The 21,887-nt window shown below is 40.3% G+C and overlaps 1 protein-coding gene across 9 annotated transcripts in view; it reads right to left on the bottom strand.

The window, feature by feature from the left end:
- Positions 1 to 9,199: 9,199 nt before the first annotated feature.
- si:ch211-12m10.1 (teneurin-2) overlaps positions 9,200 to 21,887 on the bottom strand; it is a 365,065-nt gene continuing 352,377 nt past the window's right edge. For 8 of the 9 annotated variants that reach the window (XM_037545815.1, XM_037545814.1, XM_037545817.1 and 5 more), the window contains 10 exons: positions 21,539 to 21,559; positions 20,960 to 21,192; positions 19,202 to 19,356; positions 17,121 to 18,004; positions 15,856 to 16,031; positions 14,732 to 14,967; positions 14,276 to 14,572; positions 11,683 to 13,303; positions 11,396 to 11,526; positions 9,644 to 10,381 (listed from right to left, as the gene is read on the bottom strand). In XM_037545815.1, the coding sequence (XP_037401712.1) occupies positions 9,644 to 10,381; positions 11,396 to 11,526; positions 11,683 to 13,303; positions 14,276 to 14,572; positions 14,732 to 14,967; positions 15,856 to 16,031; positions 17,121 to 18,004; positions 19,202 to 19,356; positions 20,960 to 21,192; positions 21,539 to 21,559 (4,492 nt within the window). Of the gene's footprint in view, positions 10,382 to 11,395; positions 11,527 to 11,682; positions 13,304 to 14,275; positions 14,573 to 14,731; positions 14,968 to 15,855; positions 16,032 to 17,120; positions 18,005 to 19,201; positions 19,357 to 20,959; positions 21,193 to 21,538; positions 21,560 to 21,887 lie in introns of all 9 variants that reach the window. The other variant, XM_037545813.1, reaches the window with a different exon arrangement.

Below are 21,887 nucleotides of genomic sequence, written 5' to 3'. Positions count from 1 at the left end.
ACACCGTTCCAACACAACTACAATATCATGCAGTTTTCTCTTTCAGCGTCTTGCTGGTTTACACCAACAAGACATTAAAACAGAAAAATACATAATTTATTTTTTAGTTGTATTTATAATTTACTTTACATCTCTAGGCCTTAGTGTCTCCAGAACTGAAAGCAACGTAGTCTGCCTTAAAGAAAAACACATAACTCTGTCACAAGGGAGGTTAAAACCACAGTGCTCTAGGTGTGTTGCCCCCCCTCCCTGCCTGTGACTCTCAGTTCACAGTACATAGTTCCCATGAGTGTAAACTTACCCTCCCCTGCCTCGTGCTATTTAAAGCCGAGCTGCATGTTTTTTTTCTCTCCATAGCACCGTTCCAACAGGCAATCCACAGTAAGCCCCTATGGCAACGCATCCAGCTGGTGGCAGAGAGTCTATCAAATGGGTGCAGTTAGATGAAGACGTTGTTACGACCGGAGTGCGCTGTGTAGAACTACATGCACTCTGTGTTCATCTTGATCTTGATTTGTGAGTGCATAGTGCAATCAGTGTCCCCCTATCAGCAGTGCTGCTCACTTATGGATCTGATCCAGCTTTAACAAATTTAGGCTAATTCACTTGATCAGGTTTTATTTCTAATTGCATTTTTGGACTGAATTGTAAAGATAAACTTCCTGTAAAAATTCACTTTTCAGTAGTTAAAATTCAATGTACCATGTAATCAATATCAATAGTTTACTATTTGAATTAGCATGTTTAATTTTTGAATAGTATTAACATTTTAACTTCAGATTGAGTCTCTGATATCATGCAACAATAAAAACAAACTGTTTTTTACACAACACCGAGTATTCAAAGCTCTATAAACATAGCTTCAAATACAGTGCTATGCAAAAATTGTGTTGTGTAAGTGAAAATACAACAACAAACTCCGCAAATTTTAGTGCACAGGTTTAGTTATTTGCTGAGTTTAACATATTGGGGGGGAAAATTCAAGTACCGTTGCTTTTGTGTATGTGATATGCTTTCCCCAAATATTTTAAATTCAGTGCAGAGGTGTGTTAATTTTTTTTCACTTAGAAAATCACCACATGTTGTTTGACTGGGGTGCTTGGCCACTTGTGTATGACTGTATAAGAAGGGTTTCATTGCAAAACACATTATAGACTGTTTTTGAAAAAAATGTTATTCTTTCATGATGTACCTTGCTGGGAGTGGACTTCACATAGACTATCAATACTTTATTATGAGTAATAGCACCTTAATTAGAGAACTAAAAATATGTTTATCATATACTATATTGTCATTCACTCACAGTATACAGTATTCACTCACCCATCCAAATCATTGAATTCAGGTGTTCCAAATCTCTTCCATGCCCACAATTGTATAAAACCAAGCTCCTAGGCCTGCAGACTGCTATTACACACATTTGTGAAAGAATGGGTCGCTCTCAGGAGCTCAGTGAATTCCAGCATGGTACCGTGATAGGATGCCACCTGTGCAAGTCCAGTCGTGAAATTTCCTCACTACTAAATATTCCACAGTCAGCTGTCAGAGGTATTATAACAAAGTGGAAGCGATTGGGAACGACAGCAACTCAGCCACGAAGTGGTAGGCCACGTAAAATGACAGAATGGATGATAAGGTGCACAGTGTGCAGAGGTCGCCAACTTTCTGCAGGGTCAATCGCTACAGACCTCCAAACTTCATGTAGCCGATTAGCTCAAGAACAGCATATAGAGCTTCATGGAATGGGTTTCCATGGCTGAGCAACTGCATCCAAGCCTTACATTGGGGACGGCCCCTTCCTGTTCCAACATGACAGCACACCAGCGCACAAAGCAAGGTCCATAAAGTCATGGAGGACTGAGTTTGGTGTAGAAGAACTTGAATTAGAGCAGAGACTGCAAGCCAGGCCTTCTCATCCAACACAAATGTGCTTCTGGAAGAATGATCAAAAATTCCCATAAACACACTCCTGAATCTTGTGGAAAAACTTCGCAGAAGAGTTGAAGCTGTTATAGCTGCAAAGGGTGGGTGGTCAACATATTAAACCCTATGGATTAAGAATGGGATCTCACTCAATTCATATGAATGTGAAGGCAGATGAGCGAATGCTTCTAGAAATATAGTGTACATCAGCTATTATTCTTTTAAAAAAATTGCCACATACACAATTACAAATGGATGTACAACATTTTGGAATCAAACCCATATTCATATGATTTTAATATTGGCATTTTTTTCCCTGCCAAATAAGTCATTCATTCACACGTGGAAACAATTGTACTAATAACAGTAATTATGACGTCTGTATTTAAAGAGCACTTTTCATACTTGACTCGTGCTTTACAGACAGGTGATAAGATTTAACAGAAAAAGAGGAAATGACTTGTATTCTCTTATGAGTCATGTAAAAAAATGGCACAGATCAAGTTAAAAGATAAATACCAAAAAGATTTGGAATTTTCACTGAACGCCAAGTTACAGAGATGCATTTTCAAATGTCTCTTAGTGTGCAATGAGCTTGACTGTCAAATATAAGGTGGAATTGAGCTCCACAGTTCAGAAGCGCAAGAGGCCTCTCCACATTTTCTATATTTTACTGAAGCTCTTTGCAGAAGGCCAGTATCGATAGATCGAACATCACATGTTGGAACATAGGTCCTTCAAAGCCATTTACAGATTTGAAAACTAGTAGTAAAACTTTAAAATATATCCTAAAATATGAAAAGTAGCCAGTGCAGTTCTTTCAAACGAGGGTGAGATGAGCACGTTTTTGTTTCTGTGCTGCTGCATTTTGTAGTTGTACAGGATGGATTGTTCTCTTAGGAAGCCCAGTAAGAAGAGCGTTATATAGTAATCAACTCTGCTTATAACAAACGCATGAACAAGTTCCTCTGCATTCAGATAGAAAGGGCTGAAGTTCAGTAGTATTTCTGAAATGGTAAAACATGCTGGATAAAACAGAGCTCAGAGTCCCGGAGTACATCCAGGTTTGATAGACGACTCAAAAGAGCTCAGCTTCTCAAAAAGCATTTTTCTCTGAGTATCAGTATTTCAGCTGTAACCACTGCTTAATAACCAAACTAAAATAGTTGAAAAACAGGCCACAATATGTCAAAATATACACCTTAAAAAAGGGTTCTTTAGTAAACAAGGGTTCTGCTGTTGTTGACAAACATGTAACAGAAGAACCTTTTTTGGGGCTACATAGAACCATACACAACTCGTTCTCCATCATAAAGAACCCATAAAGAGTGTGCAGTTTCTTTTCTGTGTCCATTTATCCTGTGAAGTGTTTGATTCTTCTTGCCACTTCGAGATGCTTCTTGAAAGCCAACATGGTGTCATTACACCAACTGAAAGATTCTGACACACATCTGTAACATGTTGCAATAGCCCCGTTTGAGGAAATCAGTGTCCTACCACAGTGTTTATTGAGAAACCCGCTCAGATGAAGTAAACATTTTCAAACACGCTGAACTAGAAATCCTTTTACTACCAAGTGAAAAAGTGAAGAGGTGATTAGTCCTTTAAAAATGTGATGGCAGCCAGTTAAGAAAGAGAACAGTTCACTGCAAACAAGCAATAATTGGTGAGAAACAAAATTTCATTTAAATGTCATTATCTTAACACCAAGGAAGACCTGTGTGCTCTTCTGATTAAGACAGCAGCACCATAAAACTGTATGTGCATCTGTTTATCATTTCATTTAAAACTCATTTAAACAGCCTGCTGCTGCAGTGGTGCAGGAGTGTGAGCTGCAGTCCTGCAGAAGCTCCAGTCTCCAGAGGACCAGCACACCTGTTTCTACAGCTCTTATCTGTAAGGCCTGTCCTAGTGGAACTGCCAGGAGAGCCTTACTGACACTGAAGGCAAAAATATTAGAGATGCATTGCATTGCAGCATATTTTATCCTCAATGTACACATTTCAAATGGACTCTGGCTTGCAGTTATTTTGAGTTGGCTTTATTTATGAGTTTATTGTTGTAGGTGTAAACAAAGTATAAACAACTCTGCAGCTCTGCTGTCTGATTCCGTTGGAATTATGGCCACGTTCTTTTGGATGAACAACATTTAAGAAGATTTATCTAGAATATTTTCTGACGAAAGTACAGCAGTATTACTGAGAGTGTGAAACAGTAATCATGAGTTTTATTGTGCCAATGAAACTGTATCCAAGAAGAGTTTGCCATATGTTTGATATTACGCACCATGGGAGGAGATTTTCCAACTAATTCAAAGGTAAAATAATTAGATAATTTTATTTATTTTGATGACAAAATGCTTCAGCAGACTGTTCTAAAATATTCTGTCAGGATTTAAGCTAAAATAAGGCTGTATTTTCAGAAACATGAACCCATTACCATAACTAGCGATGGTGTATCCATAACAAGAGACAAGAGGAATTTTTTGTTTTCAAGAGGAATTAATGTAGTTGATAAACACACCATGTGCAGACGTGTTACATCTAATGGAAACGTTTTAGCACAAAATTGAACATATTCCAATTAGCTGAAACACGCAAAGAGATAAGCTTTTATAGCCTTATTTTGGCAACTTTGGTGGAAAAAAAAACATTTCTGACCAATTTAGATGAAAATAATTCAACAGCCTGTTTTATTTCTTATTTCATACTTATTTTATCATGAATTGAACTCAAAGCTGCACAGTCATCAATATGAGCTGCCTACTATAAGTTGTGATGGTGTTTTTGTGACGAGGAAGGCCTTTTTCAGGAAGAATTAACAATGTGTACAAATTCAACTAATTCAAGAAGAAGCTAATGTGCTTCATATAATACAAAATGGGCAGACATTTTCCATCTGATTCAAGTCTTTTAAGATTCACAAAAAGCAAGGATATTTTGGCAAGTTTGGCCAAAACATGCATGGTGATTTTTCTGACTTCCTTCATGACAGATCTTGTTCTCCAACATGTTTTAAGATGAAAAATAAGCACAATCTTTATATATTTGACATATTTTACTTGTAAACACTTAAGCAGTCTGTTAAACTAAATACTCATTGGATTTCATGTGTTTGGTGTATTGAATCAAATACAGTGTAAATTCTTCATCAAACCAAATTTCCTTACCACTGAAACGTCATCACTACTGTGGACACGCCCACCACTCCGTCCTGCAGAGACTCGGTCGCCCGGGTTTCCCTGCGGAGCACTGCAGCAGCGTGCGGCCCGTTTAAACGAGATTAAAACAGTGAAGGGAGTGAAGAAGTCAAAGTGCACAGAGTGTAGAGAACAACAGGGGGCCTCTCGTTTGGCCCTAGAATTAAACGAGCCGTTTTCCTTTTTTGCTCGCTCATGGAAAAAAATCGTGTATGTGAAGAAACTTTCAGGGACTGATTTTTATGGACTTTTGTTCGGACAGGGTTCGTTTTACATTCAGAGGACGTCTGTTGTGTTTATGACTGATTCACATACGATAAGAAATGGTGTAAGTTGTTGAGAAAAGTGGCAACTCTGTCTTGCATTGCTGTCACACCAGAAAAGCTCCACATGCAATACATTCAGCTGTTCTTAAGTAGGAAACAATGGGCCTCATTCATCAATATGTTCCTAAATTCTTAAACGTGTTCTTGGGAAAAGTCCTAAGAAAAAGTCTGCGTCAGATTCATGACGTGCTCTTAAAGCACAGAACTGTTACCACCTTTGTGCTCTGCAGTGAGGTTCTGTTTTACCTCCATACAAATGCCAAATATGAAAACACTCAATGTCAGAAGAAGAGATTTCTTCTTAAAACGGTTGAATGAATGAGGTCCAATGTCTACAAGTATTTATGATGTTGGTGATGTTTTACAACTGACGTTTTAGCATCATAGGACAATTCAACAACAGTCCACCTTGCACAAACCATGTACTCTTAGGCGTTTTGTCAAGTTTGGTTAAAAAAAAAAAGGAAGTAGCGTAATGAAGATTCTTGTGGAATGGCACTGCTGTAGCTGAATGGGACCAATGCTAGAGGTTTGTGGCTTTGAAGACAAATCCCAAACCATCACCTGCAGTTCGCAAGGTCCAGTGTGAACCATGGTCTCAAATCACAAATCAAACCCCAGCAGCAGCCTTCATTCTAAGATGGACGTATGAACATTTAACTTTCTCCAAAGCCTGTTTTTTCTATTAACATTAATTAGCATGAACCTCAGTTCACTGGAAAAACAGTGTGGTAGTCCTCCCTCACCCCCAGCATCCATCCTGTTCCTTAGCCCAGTGCAACCAGTTTTTTCTGAAGCTCTGCAAGGTCATCTTCTGCCATACTCCATCACTGTCAACGTGTGATGAGCTGTGCATTTAAAGTTGTACTGAACCATCTGTTGACAAATCGCTCGTCTGTACTTTTCACTGTTGGTAGACCGTTCTGGATACACAAGACGCTGCTGAGTCTGGAAAAAAATACACTCAAAACAGCACATCTAGTGTCATTCCCTGCTAAATTCTTCACCTGCCTGTTCTCCTTCATGCATACGATCCACATGTCAACTGTCACGTTTCTTAATCCACAGTGTGGATGTGGTAAGTCCGATGTCTGATGTCATGGTCATGAGTATCTACTGCAGAAATACAGTTTTCTGTATTTGTATGCATCAGTTAGCCTACACTACCATCGAGAAGGAGGCCCTTACGCTCCGCTACTCCGTCGAGGTTTACTTTGATAGAAGTTACACTGAGATTAAATTAAACTGAGATGACGTTACACTGAGATTAAATTAAACTGAGATGATGTTACACTGAGATTAAATTAAACTGAGATGACGTTAAACTGAGATGAAGTTAAACTGAGATGAAGTTAAACTGAGATGACGTTAAACTGAGATGAAGTTAAACTGAGATGAAGTTACACTGAGATGAAGTTAAACTGAGATGAAGTTACACTGAGATGAAGTTAAACTGAGATAAAGTTAAACTGAGATGAAGTTAAACTGAGATCAAGTTAAACTGAGATTAAATTAAACTGAGATGAAATTACACTGAGATCAAGTTAAACTGAGATTAAATTAAACTGAGATGAAGTTAAACTGAGATGACGTTAAACTGAGATGAAGTTAAACTGAGATGAAGTTAAACTGAGATGGAGTTAAACTGAGATTAAATTAAACTGAGATGAAGTTAAACTGAGATCAAGTTAAACTGAGATCAAGTTAAACTGAGATTAAATTAAACTGAGATGAAGTTAAACTGAGATTAAATTAAACTGAGATGGAGTTAAACTGAGATTAAATTAAACTGAGATGAAGTTAAACTGAGATGAAGTTAAACTGAGATGAAGTTAAACTGAGATCAAGTTAAACTGAGATTAAATTAAACTGAGATGAAGTTAAACTGAGATTAAATTAAACTGAGATGAAGTTAAACTGAGATGGAGTTAAACTGAGATCAAGTTAGCGAGTTAACGTGCTGTTGTGTGGCATCTCAGTGATGCCGTGTTTGGGTGGATTTATATTAGGGATTGGGTTAAAATGCGCAGCCGTTCAATCTTTTTCGAACCTTTTCGCGTTCCGTAGTTCCATCGTCGCCCGAGGACGGTTAGTAAAGGGAACGCGAGTGAGGGAGAAGTGGGGCGGACTGAACACCCAGCAGCAGCTTTTACTTTATTTTTAGTTTACCTGGTTTTATAAGATGGCAAAGAGTGTGGAGGACTTTGATCAGGTCTCTGGACTGTCCAGAATACTGAACCACAACACACAAATGGCAGCAGCATGAAGGAGAGAGAGCAAACCACCGGAATGATTTTGTTTACATCTAAACGGTTGAATGATGAAGTAAATCGGCGGAGTTCCCCTTTAAGGAATTAAAGGCCGTGGCTCTCTCAAAGGCAGGGATAGTGAGATACCTTGATGTTTACTGAGATTGGCTCTTTTGTTTGAATAATGTACTGAAAGTCTGTTTTCCCTTATACTGTCCAGTCGCTAGGGATTCGCATGGATTTTAGAGAGTAATGCAAAAGTAACTCAGAGCAATGTAGAAGTAAATAATACTTTTCCAGGCAGTATTGAGTCGAGTTTATAGTTTGAGAGAATTAGCAATGGATTCTTTGTTTAAATAACTACATCAACACAAAAAAAGTGTTTTCATGTGTTTTGAGATGAATGACTCTCAAAACCTACTCCAACCTGACTTTGCCAAAGCAAAACCACACTTCTGTGGTAAATGAATTTTTTAAACATTATCTGTGCATTTACAGTACAAATATTTCTCATTATTCTTTGCTTCTGCACATAGACATCTAAGGTGCAACACAGACACATTCACATTTTTCCATATATAGCTCTGACGTGTTATTCAGACGTCACGTCAGAAAGAATCGCAAAAAACGTGTAAAAATGGAACTGTTTATTTTCAGAAAACTCCCAGACAACCTCTGTCCTAGAGTGTCCAAAGGTGTTTTTGCACTACTTGAAGTATGTCTTGACATCCACACTGTGGTGCTTCACAGTGAGAGGGGACAGATTCTGGTACAACAACGGTAATTAAACTCAATTAGAAAAAAAAGGTCTATAGATGCTTGAGCTCTGAACACTCAAATATCACACAATCCTGTTCCCATGGACTTTCCTCCCCATGGATTTACTCTGAATATAACGATAGTCACTTTCTTAATAAATGTACATGTTGGTTTACAATTGAGTCCTAATTGACGACAAAGTTTTACATACAGTATGAGCGCAATATGTTTCACAGTTTCAAAGACTTAAGGTATTAAACAATCTGAAAGGACAACATATATTAGCTTTCTGTATCGCCATTGCTTTGCTGAAAATGAAATTCAATAATAAAAAAAAAACCTTATGCAGTTTAATTACATATAATACAAAGGGTAAATAAAATGATCAACCTTTGTGGAGATTCATGGTCGGTAGCTGGTTCAGCTCAAACGTCCATCTCCTCGTGATTGTCATATAGTGCAAACGGAAAAGGACAGAGATCACTGGAGCCACACTTGATCGGCACTTCAAAGGTGTATTCCAGTGAAGGGCTCTTAAGAAAAGCTCGCCATAGTACAAGTCAAATCTACATACATTATATGAAGTCTCTAAGATGAGTGAGACAAAAGGTCAAGATAAGAAACCTCAAAGTTCCTTCTGAACAAGTCCTTGAAATGAATCCTACATGGTTTACTGTCCTTAGAACTTATATATATATATATATATATATATATATATATATATATATATATATATATATATATATATATATATATATATATTGGCAAGTGACGGCTGTTTCAGTATCATTTTCGTATTTTGAGGCCTGAGATGGTGACTAACTAACTGCTTCAACATGTTCTACATCTGTTGTGTAATTATGAAAGGAGCCTTAACTATACGTAGGTCAGAAAATCCAAGCCATCAGTTGGCTGTCATGAAAACACCACTGTAATTTACACTCACCCCAAAATGACCTAAAAATATTTGCCTTTTTTTTCTAAAAAGTCTAAATTCCCTTACAAAAAAGACAGTTTGTGTAGTTACAGGTGCTTTTCCAAATCAAGAATATTTTGGCCGTTGGCTGCAGTTTTTCCATGTTGATGAAGTCTTTTATGAAAGATGCCTGCAGCTCTCTCTGGACTAAGTCTCTGTTCTCTCCGTGGGAGATGAGGGAGGGGCAGTGGCCGCAGCAGCCTGGGCTCTGTTACCTCTTGCCCATCTCGTTCTGTTTGAGAAACTGGACATTAGTGCTACTGTCTGCGAGTTCAGGGTACTGCTCCACAGGGAGAACGTAGTAACCCTCGTAGCCTGGGACCTTGCCCACAGCCAGCAGTTGCTGCTTCTCGCTCTCGGTCCACGTGCGGCCCCCATCCCTGCCTTCCTGCACATACTGCTGTTCCCTGGTCCAGGCCCCCGCCATCGCCCTCTGGTGGGCCTGCTCCAGCACTCGAGCGCGCTCCTTCTCCAAAACCTCCGGCGCTAGCCCATAGCGGATGCTAAAAGCTAACGTTGCTGTGTGGATTTCAATGGTAACGCCTCTACGCGAGCGCCCGCTGACTGTCACATTGACGCCATTCTCAAGTGTCTTGCGGCCACTGCTGAAGCCCAGGGCCAACAGGTCACCGTCCGCTAGCCCTAGCTTTACAAAGAAGTGCCAGTCACGGCCGTCGATGGTGTAATGTGTACCTTCCAGGTAGATGGAATTGCTCAGAAGCTGCGCAATCTTTCTGCTGTCCTCGCTGGCTGCGCTAGACACAGATGTCAGCACATGGCCATCCCGGATGGCCAGCATCATGCCTTTGCCCACAATGGGGGTGCTAGTGCCAAACCAGTAGCCCAGCTTGTCCCGCTTGGCCCGCCGGTGTTTGTTGAGCAGCCGGCCCTCTAAAGCCATAAAGGCCTGATTGTGGCGCTCCACTGAATGTTGGACTCCAGTAAACAGCTATGAACATAAATATGAAATATGTAAATGTAAAGGTGTCAGTGAAAACATTCAGTCCCCAAAGTCATTTTATGTTTTGTAGTTTAAAGATTTGCACCTTTAATGGAAGCTTTTGTTATTGAGGACATTTTTATTACACTTTTTGTATTTTCAGTAAACACATTATACAACTTTCTGCTCTACATTTATTGGCTGTATCATTCTGATTGGTTAATTAAGATGGAAACAAGTATTATCATTAAAATGCCTCATGCTTTAATTGGTATACTGCATGTAAAGTACTGTGTGGATAAAATGCTGTTTACAGAGTTTAAATTCCACTATCTTGGAACTATAAATATACATCTTTAATGTGCAGCCTACATATAGGATTATTTTAACATAGTTTCTTTTTAAGAAATTTCATATTGCTGGAAACATTTCAGATAATGCACCTATAATTACCAGTGTTTTTACATGGTATTGCCAGAATTCAAACTTAAGATCTCTGGAGGAGATTTGCCACTGGGTGAGTCACCATGTATTAATGATAAAAATAAAAATAAGAAAAATGTGAAGTGCACCCAGGCATGAGAATAACATAACACAATTTAAATTAAGATTTAATAAATGAAAATACAAAAGCAAGAGGCAATTATAGAAACCAAAGAAACTCCACTTCCAGTGCTACAATAATTATATTTATCAGTGTAAAATCTTTTTTCTAAGTCTCACAACTGGGAAATGATGTCCATTGTTAGTAAAATGCTGTTTATAAAAAAATAAACAGTATAAGATTAAAATAAATGCAATATTATATTTTCCAAATATTCAGAAAGTTTTGCCCCATACAATCTGTATCTGACATCTGAATTTTTAAACCTATTAGGCACTAATAAAAAACAGAATTAGTGTTAATATCCAACGTGATGTCCTGTGCAGTTTCTGCTCTCACTGGGTAGTTCATTTCTAGAGAGTAAACTGCTATCTGCTAATGAGTTTAATATTTAAACACTAGTGCCAGAGCAAACTTACCTGGGCATTGTCACAGTCCTGACTGGAAAGCAATTCATATGGAGGGTCAACAAAGTACAAAGGGTGCCTGGGAAACCCAGGTATGATGTTACTCAGCTGGAAACCAAACATGACCAGCCAGCTCTTTACATCTACAAAGAGAACACAGAAAAGCATAGATATTTTCCACTAGGATGACATTTTAGATGTAATATTTGAACATAATAATTATTATGAGAGCCTAATGATCACATATGATGGTGCGAGTTTTCAAAGTGACAAAGTGACAACTTTCCAAAGACTCTTACCTGTCACATAATTCTTAACATCAATCATGTCGCTGAGAGGATTGTTGTTCTTGAACATATACAAGTTGAAAGGGGCTGGCTCCTTGCCTATCTTTGGCCATAAAGTATGGTCAGGTGAAGTCCAACGTCCTGCCAGTACATCATAGTCTCTTTGGGCAAAGTGCACCAGCTTGGTTAGAGGGTCATAGAGGCCACCATGGAATCCCAGAGCCAGCTGAAATTCTGGGTTGGAGTCAAGGTAGATCTCACCGTATGCCGTGTACTGGAGCTGCTTCACCATCTGCCCATTGCTGCTGAAGACTGCCAGCGGAGTGCCTGTATTGTCTGAAGCGATGTAGTATTCCTCCCCGCTGCTCACCTCCATGGCGAACAGGTGACCTTGCAGGTCATAATAGAAAGATGTGATCTCTGCCCGCGTGTGGTTGTAGATGTGGGTCACTCGGGCTGGGTAATTGAGGTCAGCGTAGAAGTACTGCTGGTGCTCTCCATTAGTGGTCCGGCGTGACACACGACGTCCCAGGCCATCGTAACGGTAGCGGACACTCCAGCCGTCTGCAGCACGGCTGTAGGCCCTCTCCAGAAGCCCCTTGGAGTTGTATTCAAAGACATCTGAGCCCCTTTGGCACAGCACCCCATCTTCATCCAGCTTGTACTGCACGTCTCCTAAACGTGTGATGCGGTCACGCAAGTCGTAGCGCAAAGGCAGTAGCCGGGCACTGTTACCAGGGTTGAGCAGGTGCAGGTTGCCATTGAGGTCATAGCTGTAGCGCCAAGTGGACCAGTCATTCACTTTGACGCCCACAAGCTGGCCATCACCGTCATATTCATATCTGTATTGTGTGGTGTTAGCATAAGGCCCAATCTTGAGCTCACGCTTGATGACACGACCCATGCTGTCATACTGCACCGTCATCCAGTACATGAGTGAGCGAAAGATTTCGTACTGTACCTCTTTGATGCGGCCGTGGGCATCAAAGTGTTTGCTGAGTGTCATGACGGCTGTGGTGATGATTTGGTTGATGTCGTAGTAGATGATGCCAAATTTGCCGAAGTGCTCCACCTTGCCAGAAATCTCGTCATAGCGGTAGAGATCCACAGGAAGGGGTGTTTCTCCGATGACCGGCTTCACACTGGCCACACGGAAGCTGTTGTCGTGGTAGGTGTAGTCGAAGCGAGCGTTGACCATCCCCTCTTCTGAGAAGCGGTACATCTGTTTGTCCACCAGGGGGCCAAGTTTGCGGTAACGGATAGTGCACGAGAAGCCTCCACTCTGCAGGTTCACCATCTTAAGCACACCAGCTGTCTCATCGTAGCCAAAAGTGACAGCTGTTGAGTCATACAGCACCTCTGAGAGCTTGGCCAGCTTGCCGTACTTGTAGAGTATGCGACGACCCGTACCTAAGTAGAAAGTGGCCCGAGGACGGCCGTCTTCACTGAAGTCATGGATGACAGTGGCATTGCTTTCGGGAGGGTTGTAGATGTTGCGGATGTAGCCCACTGAGACATGCGTGGACATGGTGTGTCTGGCCATGCTGGGCATGGTGACTGCAGTGATCCGACCAGATGCGTCAAACTCAAACACGTACTGTTTCTGGCTCTGCTGCAGCAGCAGCACCATAGACTAAGGACAAAGAGAGAAATAGGGAGAAAATACACTTAAATCAATATGTGTCTTTGATAAAAAGAAACAGACTTAATTGGAACATTAGTCCTTGTGTTTCAGAATAATATAATTCACTTTCTGCTACTCTTCATTAACGCCATAGTTCAGCAAAAATGACATTTGCCTCTGACCCCAAATACAGCCTTTTGGCCAACACATTTGGTGACCAAAGTTTGCTTTTTACTTTTGTACTGGAAGTAAACTATATGTCCAGAAATATGAAGATACTTCCACTTTTCTAGAAAGACTTTACACTAGATGTTGGATCATTACTTTTTTTGAGGGTTGGATTGATCAGCCACAAGATCATTAGTGAGGTCAGAGATTGATATTGAATTACTAGTTTTGGATCACAAACATCACTGCAACTCATCCCAAAGGCATTTGATGGTGCTCCATCACTCCAGAGAAGAAAGTCCTCCACATTCCAATGCTGTGATGCTGGGGGGCTTTATACACCTCTTGCCAACACTTGACACTGGGTATGGTGACTTTAGGCTCCGGCTGCTCCAGAGCATCTCATTCTATTGGCATTGCTTTTGTGCAGGCAACTGAGTACCTGTGTCAGCAATGGGTGCACTTTAAAATATCTGAACTCCTTAATTAGAAAGGGGTGTTTGATACTTTGCACATAATGTAAGCATAATGGAAGCTTACATCCCACCAATTAGTATTGTGCAAACTTTCTAAACCATCATACACTTGCTTCAAACTACACTGATTTCAATTAATCATAAAAATGGATAAAAGTGCAAGCCTCTTACAAGCTTCAAGATGGATGCTACTACTGTTTTCACTGTATACTTCTGGTTATGTATGTGTGGTATATAGATTTGATTTGTCATCAGACTAGAAGTATCTAAAATCAACTTCAATGGCATGGTAAGACAGCACTCATAAACTTGACAAAGTAATCTAGGTCTAATTTACCTTGTCCAGGTAGCTGAAGCTCCAAACTTTTCCATCCACAAAGGTGCGGGACAAGATGCGGCCAAAGCTGTCAAACTCGCTCTTCTCGCTCATGCTTCCCCTCTGGAGGCCCACCAGACACCCAGTGGAAGAGTAGGATACATTTACCAGTGCCAGGCTGCTGCTGGGTAGCCAGGTAGCAGGCCGGCCCTGTGCATCGTAGATGATGCGTAGTGTAAATTTTCGGTGGTCATCATACACCTTCTCGGTTCTAGTGGTGCGGTCATAGTCAATGGAGAGCAAGTTCCTGCCATGGGCCTTTGGAATTTTTAAAGAGATACATCACATTAATATGTTTCCCGTCCAAGTAAATTAATTTTTAGCTCTAGCCACCATGTTTTTGGCAAACTTTAATCACAATAAAGCACTACAGCAGCTTCCAAATGGAGGCTGCGTTTTCTAAGGGTCCATACTTACGCGCAGCTTCCTTCCAAACACAGTGACCTTGCCTTTGGTCAGTTCCTTCCTCATCCTCCACTCAATGGAGTTAAGGCCACTGTCTGTGGGCAGAGAAATGTTGCGCCTCCCGATGGTGGGACTGACTGAGCCTGCCAGGATATGTGGCTCAGTGTGGAAACTGATTCCCATACCGTTAGCATAGGAGACCCGCAGGGTGCCGTTGTAGTACATTTGATAGCTATTCCGGACTTGGTCTGTGAAAAGGCAACAGGGAGATATTAGAAACTTATGCTAGGAAAAAGAAACCAAGCCTCATTTTATTTGACATTGATTTACAATTGACAGTGCTTTAGGTTTGATCTGATTGCACACTGTACATTAGAGGAAAATGTAGCATTCTAACTGGGATATGTGTGCATGTGTGTGTGTGATAAGACGTGGGCTGATGTGATTGCTGGGAGTAAAGAGCTTTAGTTTGGGCTAAAAGCAGCAAAACTGCCTTCAGGTCCATTTACATGCTGTAATCACATCAGACGATGCTCTCCACAGTCATGCACCTGGAAAACGCAATCATTTACACATTCGAAAGTCATCAGGAACTTTTAAGTACATTTCAGAACACAGTTTACAAGCGCTAGGCATCCAAAGGCAACTTGGAAAAGCTTTCAAACTCGTTTATCTTGAGTACACAACAAAGGCAGCCTTTTTACTCGCTTGTGGGCTGGAGGTCAACATAAATGGTGAGTTACAGTAAAGGATCCACTGCTAGAGAGAAGTAACATGGGAGGTCTGGGGTTTAAGCTTTTCTTGCGTTTCTGCCTGAGGAGAGTTTGCAAGATCTTATAAACTAGTGTTCATACATGGCTTGTCTGGACTGTACATATGCACATGTGCGCACACACATACACACACACACACACGCACACACACACGCACACGCACACGCACACACACACACACACACACAAAGTGATTGTATTGTGGGTCTATCTGGGGAGATACAAGTCTACCTGCTTGCTCTGCTTATCTGCTAAATGGATGTGATATGCACTGGGAACCTGGGACAGCAGTAAGAGACTGATTAAAGTGTGTGTGTGTGTGTGTGTGTACATTTAGTCTACACTTTTGTATATTGGTTTTACCTTGAACAACAGTGTAGGATGCCTCCACTGAAGACAAGTTGGTGATGACGGTGACATCATCATCTCTATTGGAGCTCTCCATGTCGATGTTAATTGACTGCTCCATCTCACGGTGCAGACTTGTCACCACACCAGTGGGGTAAGAGACATTGGTTAGGCGACCCTCACTGTCATACCTGAAAAACAAAAACCAAGACAACTCTTAACTAGGACTGCATGCAATACTACTCAAAGAAAAAGTGTTTACTCATGAGAGAAATACACCAGATCTCAATATCATATAAATGAAAGATCACTAACTTCTGAACTCTCTCTCCTTATAACAAAAAAGAAGATAAGCATTTACCTGCTGAAAAATTTCTGTGATACAGAACAGCACTATATAGAAAAATTATGAGATTTCATACTTTCTGTATGTAAATATTCTTCAGACAGGGGTGAAATGAGGCAGACACAAAAGAGTTCATTCATCTGTGAGACAACTGTGATCTAAGTGAGGAAAATCTTAGGGCTGTTTTTCAGAAGCCGAAATTTCAGAACCAGGAAATGCTGTTTTCAGGACTTAACTTTGTCTAGGAAAAGGAAATTAAATGAAGAGGTGATTTCATTTGCATTATTTCCTTCCTCTGGGTATTATAGGATAATACCAGAACATATTAAAGGATAACACACTGTAATATATTTTACAATATGTTTCAGTCTCAAAGACTTTTTTTCTAATTACTGTTAACCCCTTAAATGGTGAGGGCCCGAAAAGCCCCACAGTTTTATTACACAATTTTATAATCTAAAAATAGTTCAACCAGCTTGCATTTAAGTCCTTGTAGTTACTTCATAATAATCCTTAGTAAGTAATAGGGCTGTAATTTTAAGGGGTTATTTATATGTCTTATGTTTATTTTCTAATATTTTATATTTCATATTTAGCTGTAGCTGTAATCGTTGTACATTAATCTAAGGCTTCTGATTCATGTAATGAAGGCCTTCAGTAGTATCTAAACATTAGAGCCAGATGAGCCCAATCTGAACTTTCCATTATGTTAAATTTCAAGGACCAGGATTAGGCAATCCTGAGTAAGAGATGTCTCAGCGTGCAGTACAGTAATACAGACACTAGGTGGCTCTAAGGCTATGTTGAGAAGGAGTGCACAGTGAGACAGAAGTCTCTTTCCAGATATTACTGGATCTGCTGCTATTTTCATAGTTTAAGTCTGAAATGTGAAAATATATGAATGCTTCAAAAATTCAGTAACCCGTGTACTCACTCATAGAAGTTGGTCCACCCAGTCTCATCAGCCTTGGAGGCCAGCAGTTCAGTGTTGCCGGAGTAACTGAGCACCGCCACCTCTTGATTGAGGGCAGAGACAGAGCGCAGACTACCTGCTGGGTCCATCCCCAGAGTTACCACCTGGTTCTCGGGCAGCAGCACCAACCTGACTGAGCCACCTGCCTCCCTTCGGATCTTGAGTGTGTTGTTGGAGTTGTCAGTGACTGAGGCCAGCTCTCCATCCATGCCATAGCTGAAGTTGTAAAGTGGCAGGCCAGTGACAAGGCTGATTGTCTGCCTGTGCAGGCCGTCTTCACTGAACAAGTACAGTTCCTGCTCCAGGGCGGAGCCTACTTCATAGCGAGCAGTGCCTGTAATTGCTGTGGCGTTGGGCTGGTTGCGGCGGACAGAGCGGACGCGAATATTGTTGAGGTCGGCGATGTAAAGTGTGCCGTCAGGCGAAACAGCCAGTGAAGCGGGTGAGTTCAGGCCGGCGTCGGCCGCGTAACCCTCGTCACCTGAAAAGCAGTTGCAGTTGACATCATTCTTGCAATCACACTCAGATGCGGCGCCAGCCAGCAGCGAGATCTCTCCGCTGGCACTGACCTGACGTACGCGGTTGATGCGCTTCTCATCCGTCTCAGCGATATAGAGCACACCAGTGTGAGAGACGACTATGGCTGTGGCACTCTCTAGTGCCGAGTGGATGGCCAGCTTGCTGAGGGAATAGTCGATGCCTGGCACCTGGCAGTGCATGGGCCGTCCAGCCACAATGCTCACCTGGTGGTTCTCTGTGATGCGCAGGACTACGTTGTTCTCCAGTACATACAGTGAGTTGTCCATGGGGTTCACAGCCAAGTCTGTGGGCCACTCCAGGCGTACCTATGCATATGAACACATACACTGCCACTCAAATGTTTTGAATCATTAATGGAATCAATCATGTAGACTGTTATAATGTAGAAACAAATAAAAACAAAGGACATTTTTTCAGTATTTTTAAGTCTTCAAATCTTGCAAACAAGATATTATTAAATGCTAAATAATAGACTGCAATGTGTTTATAAAAATAATAATACAAAACGTTATTTTCTTCAAAATTTGTGTACCATTTCTGAAATATAAAGCACTCTGGATATTAATTTTAATATAAATTCCTAAATGCTGCATTACTTTCTCAGTCACTTTACAGTCGCAGCCCCTTTGAATAGTCTGAGCACCTCTAAACTGTCATTTTGTAATTTTTAACAGATTCCTGCTAATTATTTGAAACCTGTGATGCTGCACAGAACTAGCTTACTGTTTTCATAAAATGGTGACAAAATGCAGTGTAATAAAATACACCAACGTTCAATAAATAATTAAATTTTTTATTTAGAATACTTATAAAACACGCGTTAGTTCATTAACTGTGGGCTTTCGTTGCCCAGCAACACAACAGTCAAACATTTTTCAATGAACAAAACAATTGACACAGAATTCAATGTCCAGTCAGATAAATGTTCATAGTAAATTTTTGACAATGGCTCAGTCAATTTTAATCATGGCTCAGTCAATCTGATTTTAGAACTGGACCTGTTGCTTTTATGAGAATCCTTTTATCAGCAACCAAATAGGTTTAATATTACCAAAAACATTGATTCCAGACTTTTGAATTGTGGTGTACCAGAACAGAACTGTCCACCAGCTTGATGGGTCAATTCCAGAGCTAATTCCATAGTGATGGTCTAATTCCTCTCTTTGCAGGCAGACAAATAGCAAAGAGAATCTGAATAATTTCTTATTTTATCAATGACTTTCAAGCTCTCCAGAGAGAAGTGGATCTCTCCAAACATCTGGGCCACAGGTAATTTACATTTCGTCTGTTTCATGTCTGTCACACAAGAAACAGAGAGACAGAAGTAGGGAAACAGACAGAGCGAAAGAGAGGGAGAAAGACTTAGACAGATGGAGACTTGAAGATTCAAAGAGTGAGGAAGAGAGATATACACCCAGTGAGAGACTGAGAAGAACAAAGAAACACAGAAACAAATAGAAAGGGATATAAATATGTATATACAGAGAGAAGTCAAGACTGACCTGGCTGACATCCATACTGGAGTCACAGCTGAGAGGCCGGACTGCAGTCAGATCATTTGTCTTTATCAGAGTGGAGATGATGCCATTCTGATCCACCTTGCGGATCATGGTGGCATCCACAAAGTACATAAGTCCATTCTTATCCACAGCAATGCCTGTGGTTGACAAAAGACAATACAAGGAGAAACCATGACATTCACTGAATTGACTCTCAAGACTCTCATGGACAAACAAGTGAGCAAACTACTTTATGTTCCATTAATTACAGAGGAAAGTACAGATAAAACACTGCTGACAATCTTCAAATGTCAAAGACCTGAGCTCACAGCTCTGTTAAAAGAGAGATTTGCATTCTCACATTGTCTCAACACGGTGCTGAGATGTTTTCCAAACATCAGAAAGGCTGACTTGAAACATCTCCAATCCACTTCGTGAGAAGAATTTTTCCCCTCAGTACCTCCAGCTCAACTAAAACTCACTATCAAAGGCAAAGAAATTATACCTGACTCTACTGAAGTAATGTATGTTTCCTTTAGGAGATGTTTTAACTCCCTTTTTCTCAGAGAAAAAGCTAATTATTAGCACCCTGCATGTGTAGGAGAGCCTGCCTGGAAAAGATTGTCTGCATTTGTCTGATACACCGTCATGCTGTCACAATAATCATTTCAAAGTGTTTTTTGCTCTGTGATAAGAAGGCCAGGCTACCCCTGAGTCTAGCAATCCAGCCAGCTTACTTTAGTTTTAGCATCATTTAGTTCCATGGTGTCAGTGCATATGGCAGGCAGCTTGCTGAGGGAGTTGATGGCTAGAGTCTGGAGACTTCCAGCAGAGTCGTGTTTGAGCTGACATGTTGTGTATTCGTTTGATAGTTAATTGTTTTAATGTTTCAAAGGTATTTCATTATAGATGCATGGTGAGTGAGCAATATTGTAGAGATAAACAATTTAAAGGGACAGAAAGTTTTTTTCCATTTCTGCTTTTCTTTTTTTTCTACAACATTAACAGTGATTAATCTGATTCTATTACATGACACCTACCTTGAAGTCTGTGCAATAATGTAATACTCTTTTTCCCCCCCTAGAATAGAAACATGATATTTGTTTGCGGTTGTAAGGGAATTTTCTCTGAAATAGTAAAGTTGGAGAAGCGAAAGAACATCCTTAACATCCATTGGTCCATTCTTCATGAAGCATTCACATGTAAAACGCAGCTGGTGGTTATACATATGATATACATAATTTTTATATATAATTACACAATTACATGTTTGTCTATATATTTGATTTACATTATAGATATATTAATACATAATTACTTAATTATATTGATTTACATTCTGTACAGACAGGTCTGATTCTGAACTTTTTGATTTAAAAACATGGCAAAAATGTTCTAATTTGGTTCTTCTTTCTGCAAGACAAGACTGTATGCATAATAATCAAATACTAATGATAAGAAAACGTGTTTTCTTTCACTTGTACAAATGTGTCATTGACTGAAAATTTTGAATGTGCACTTTCAGCTCTGTTTTTCTTGGTGTTTCAACCAGCTGCATGACAGGAATAATTAAATGCAGTGAAAGAAAAGCCATTTCAAGGAGGAATAAACCATGGAGCACCTAGAAGGGTTAATGGAGTGCCACTTCCACAACTAATTAAATCCTTGACAAAACAGTGTTCTCCTGAAATTAATACCTTCTGCCCTTTGTCTCTTTTTCCAATGATTTTCCCGGTCTAGGACGGAAAATGGGAGCCTTACCTCTGGGGCTCATAAGGGTAGCCTCTACAGCTTTGCCCCCATCACCACAGCGGGCCTCATCGAAGGGCACGCACTGCTCGCCTGTCCCAGCCACCACCTGGGCATTTTCCAGCAGCGGGTGGCCCCCGCTCAGCGAGCGAATCCGGTAGATCTGTCTGGAGTTTGTGTCTGACAGGAACAGCGCGCCCGAGACTGGATCCACCGCCAGGTAATACTTATGGCTCGGGCTGTTGCTATGGAAATGAGTCAAAGGGGAGAAATTTGTCTTAATCATATTCTCGGGCCAAGCGCACCGTAACCTTGGTGAGCATGATGAAATGTGAAGAGCTCATCTCAGCAGAGTAATGAGACTTCTAAAATAAGGTCTAAAAAGAGACCACTTCAATATCAAAAGCAAAATGGAAAGAAAGTGAATAAAATGCACAGGATAGTGTGGAGGGAAAACAATGAAAATTCCTTCCATTGTAAAAATGATGTGAGTTCTATCATAGATTATACTCTTATTCAGTATAAACACAGCCAACTATAACGCTAAACATAGCTTTTTAGAAGGAATATGTGAGGTTAGATGTGACTTACCTGTGTCGCAAATCTTTATTTCTTCATTGGAGAGACGACAGAAGGGAAACAGGAAGAGATAAATTTAGCACATGTCATCTGTGGTTGTGATGTATTGTAAGGGTTTTACTATAAATTCCTCTCTAAGCTTTAAGACCAGCACATTCATTTTTTTCTCTTTTGAATGCTCAGTGTAGTTTACCTAAGTACAAGCTCATAATCTCTGCCTTATTAGGGTAATTTTCCTCACATAACCTTAAACTTATCACTACTTTGAATAATGTACAGAATAATTAAAACTACAATTGACATTTGAAAAATGCACTCTTTCATAATGTAATTTTGGTATAAAAACGAATCATTCCGTAGT

Source organism: Pygocentrus nattereri, chromosome 16 (genome assembly GCF_015220715.1).
Source record: "Pygocentrus nattereri isolate fPygNat1 chromosome 16, fPygNat1.pri, whole genome shotgun sequence".
Classification (NCBI taxonomy): Eukaryota; Metazoa; Chordata; class Actinopteri; order Characiformes; family Serrasalmidae; genus Pygocentrus; species Pygocentrus nattereri.
The sequence above is the reverse complement of the archived record's forward strand: the minus strand, read 5'-3'. Positions and strand labels throughout refer to the sequence as shown.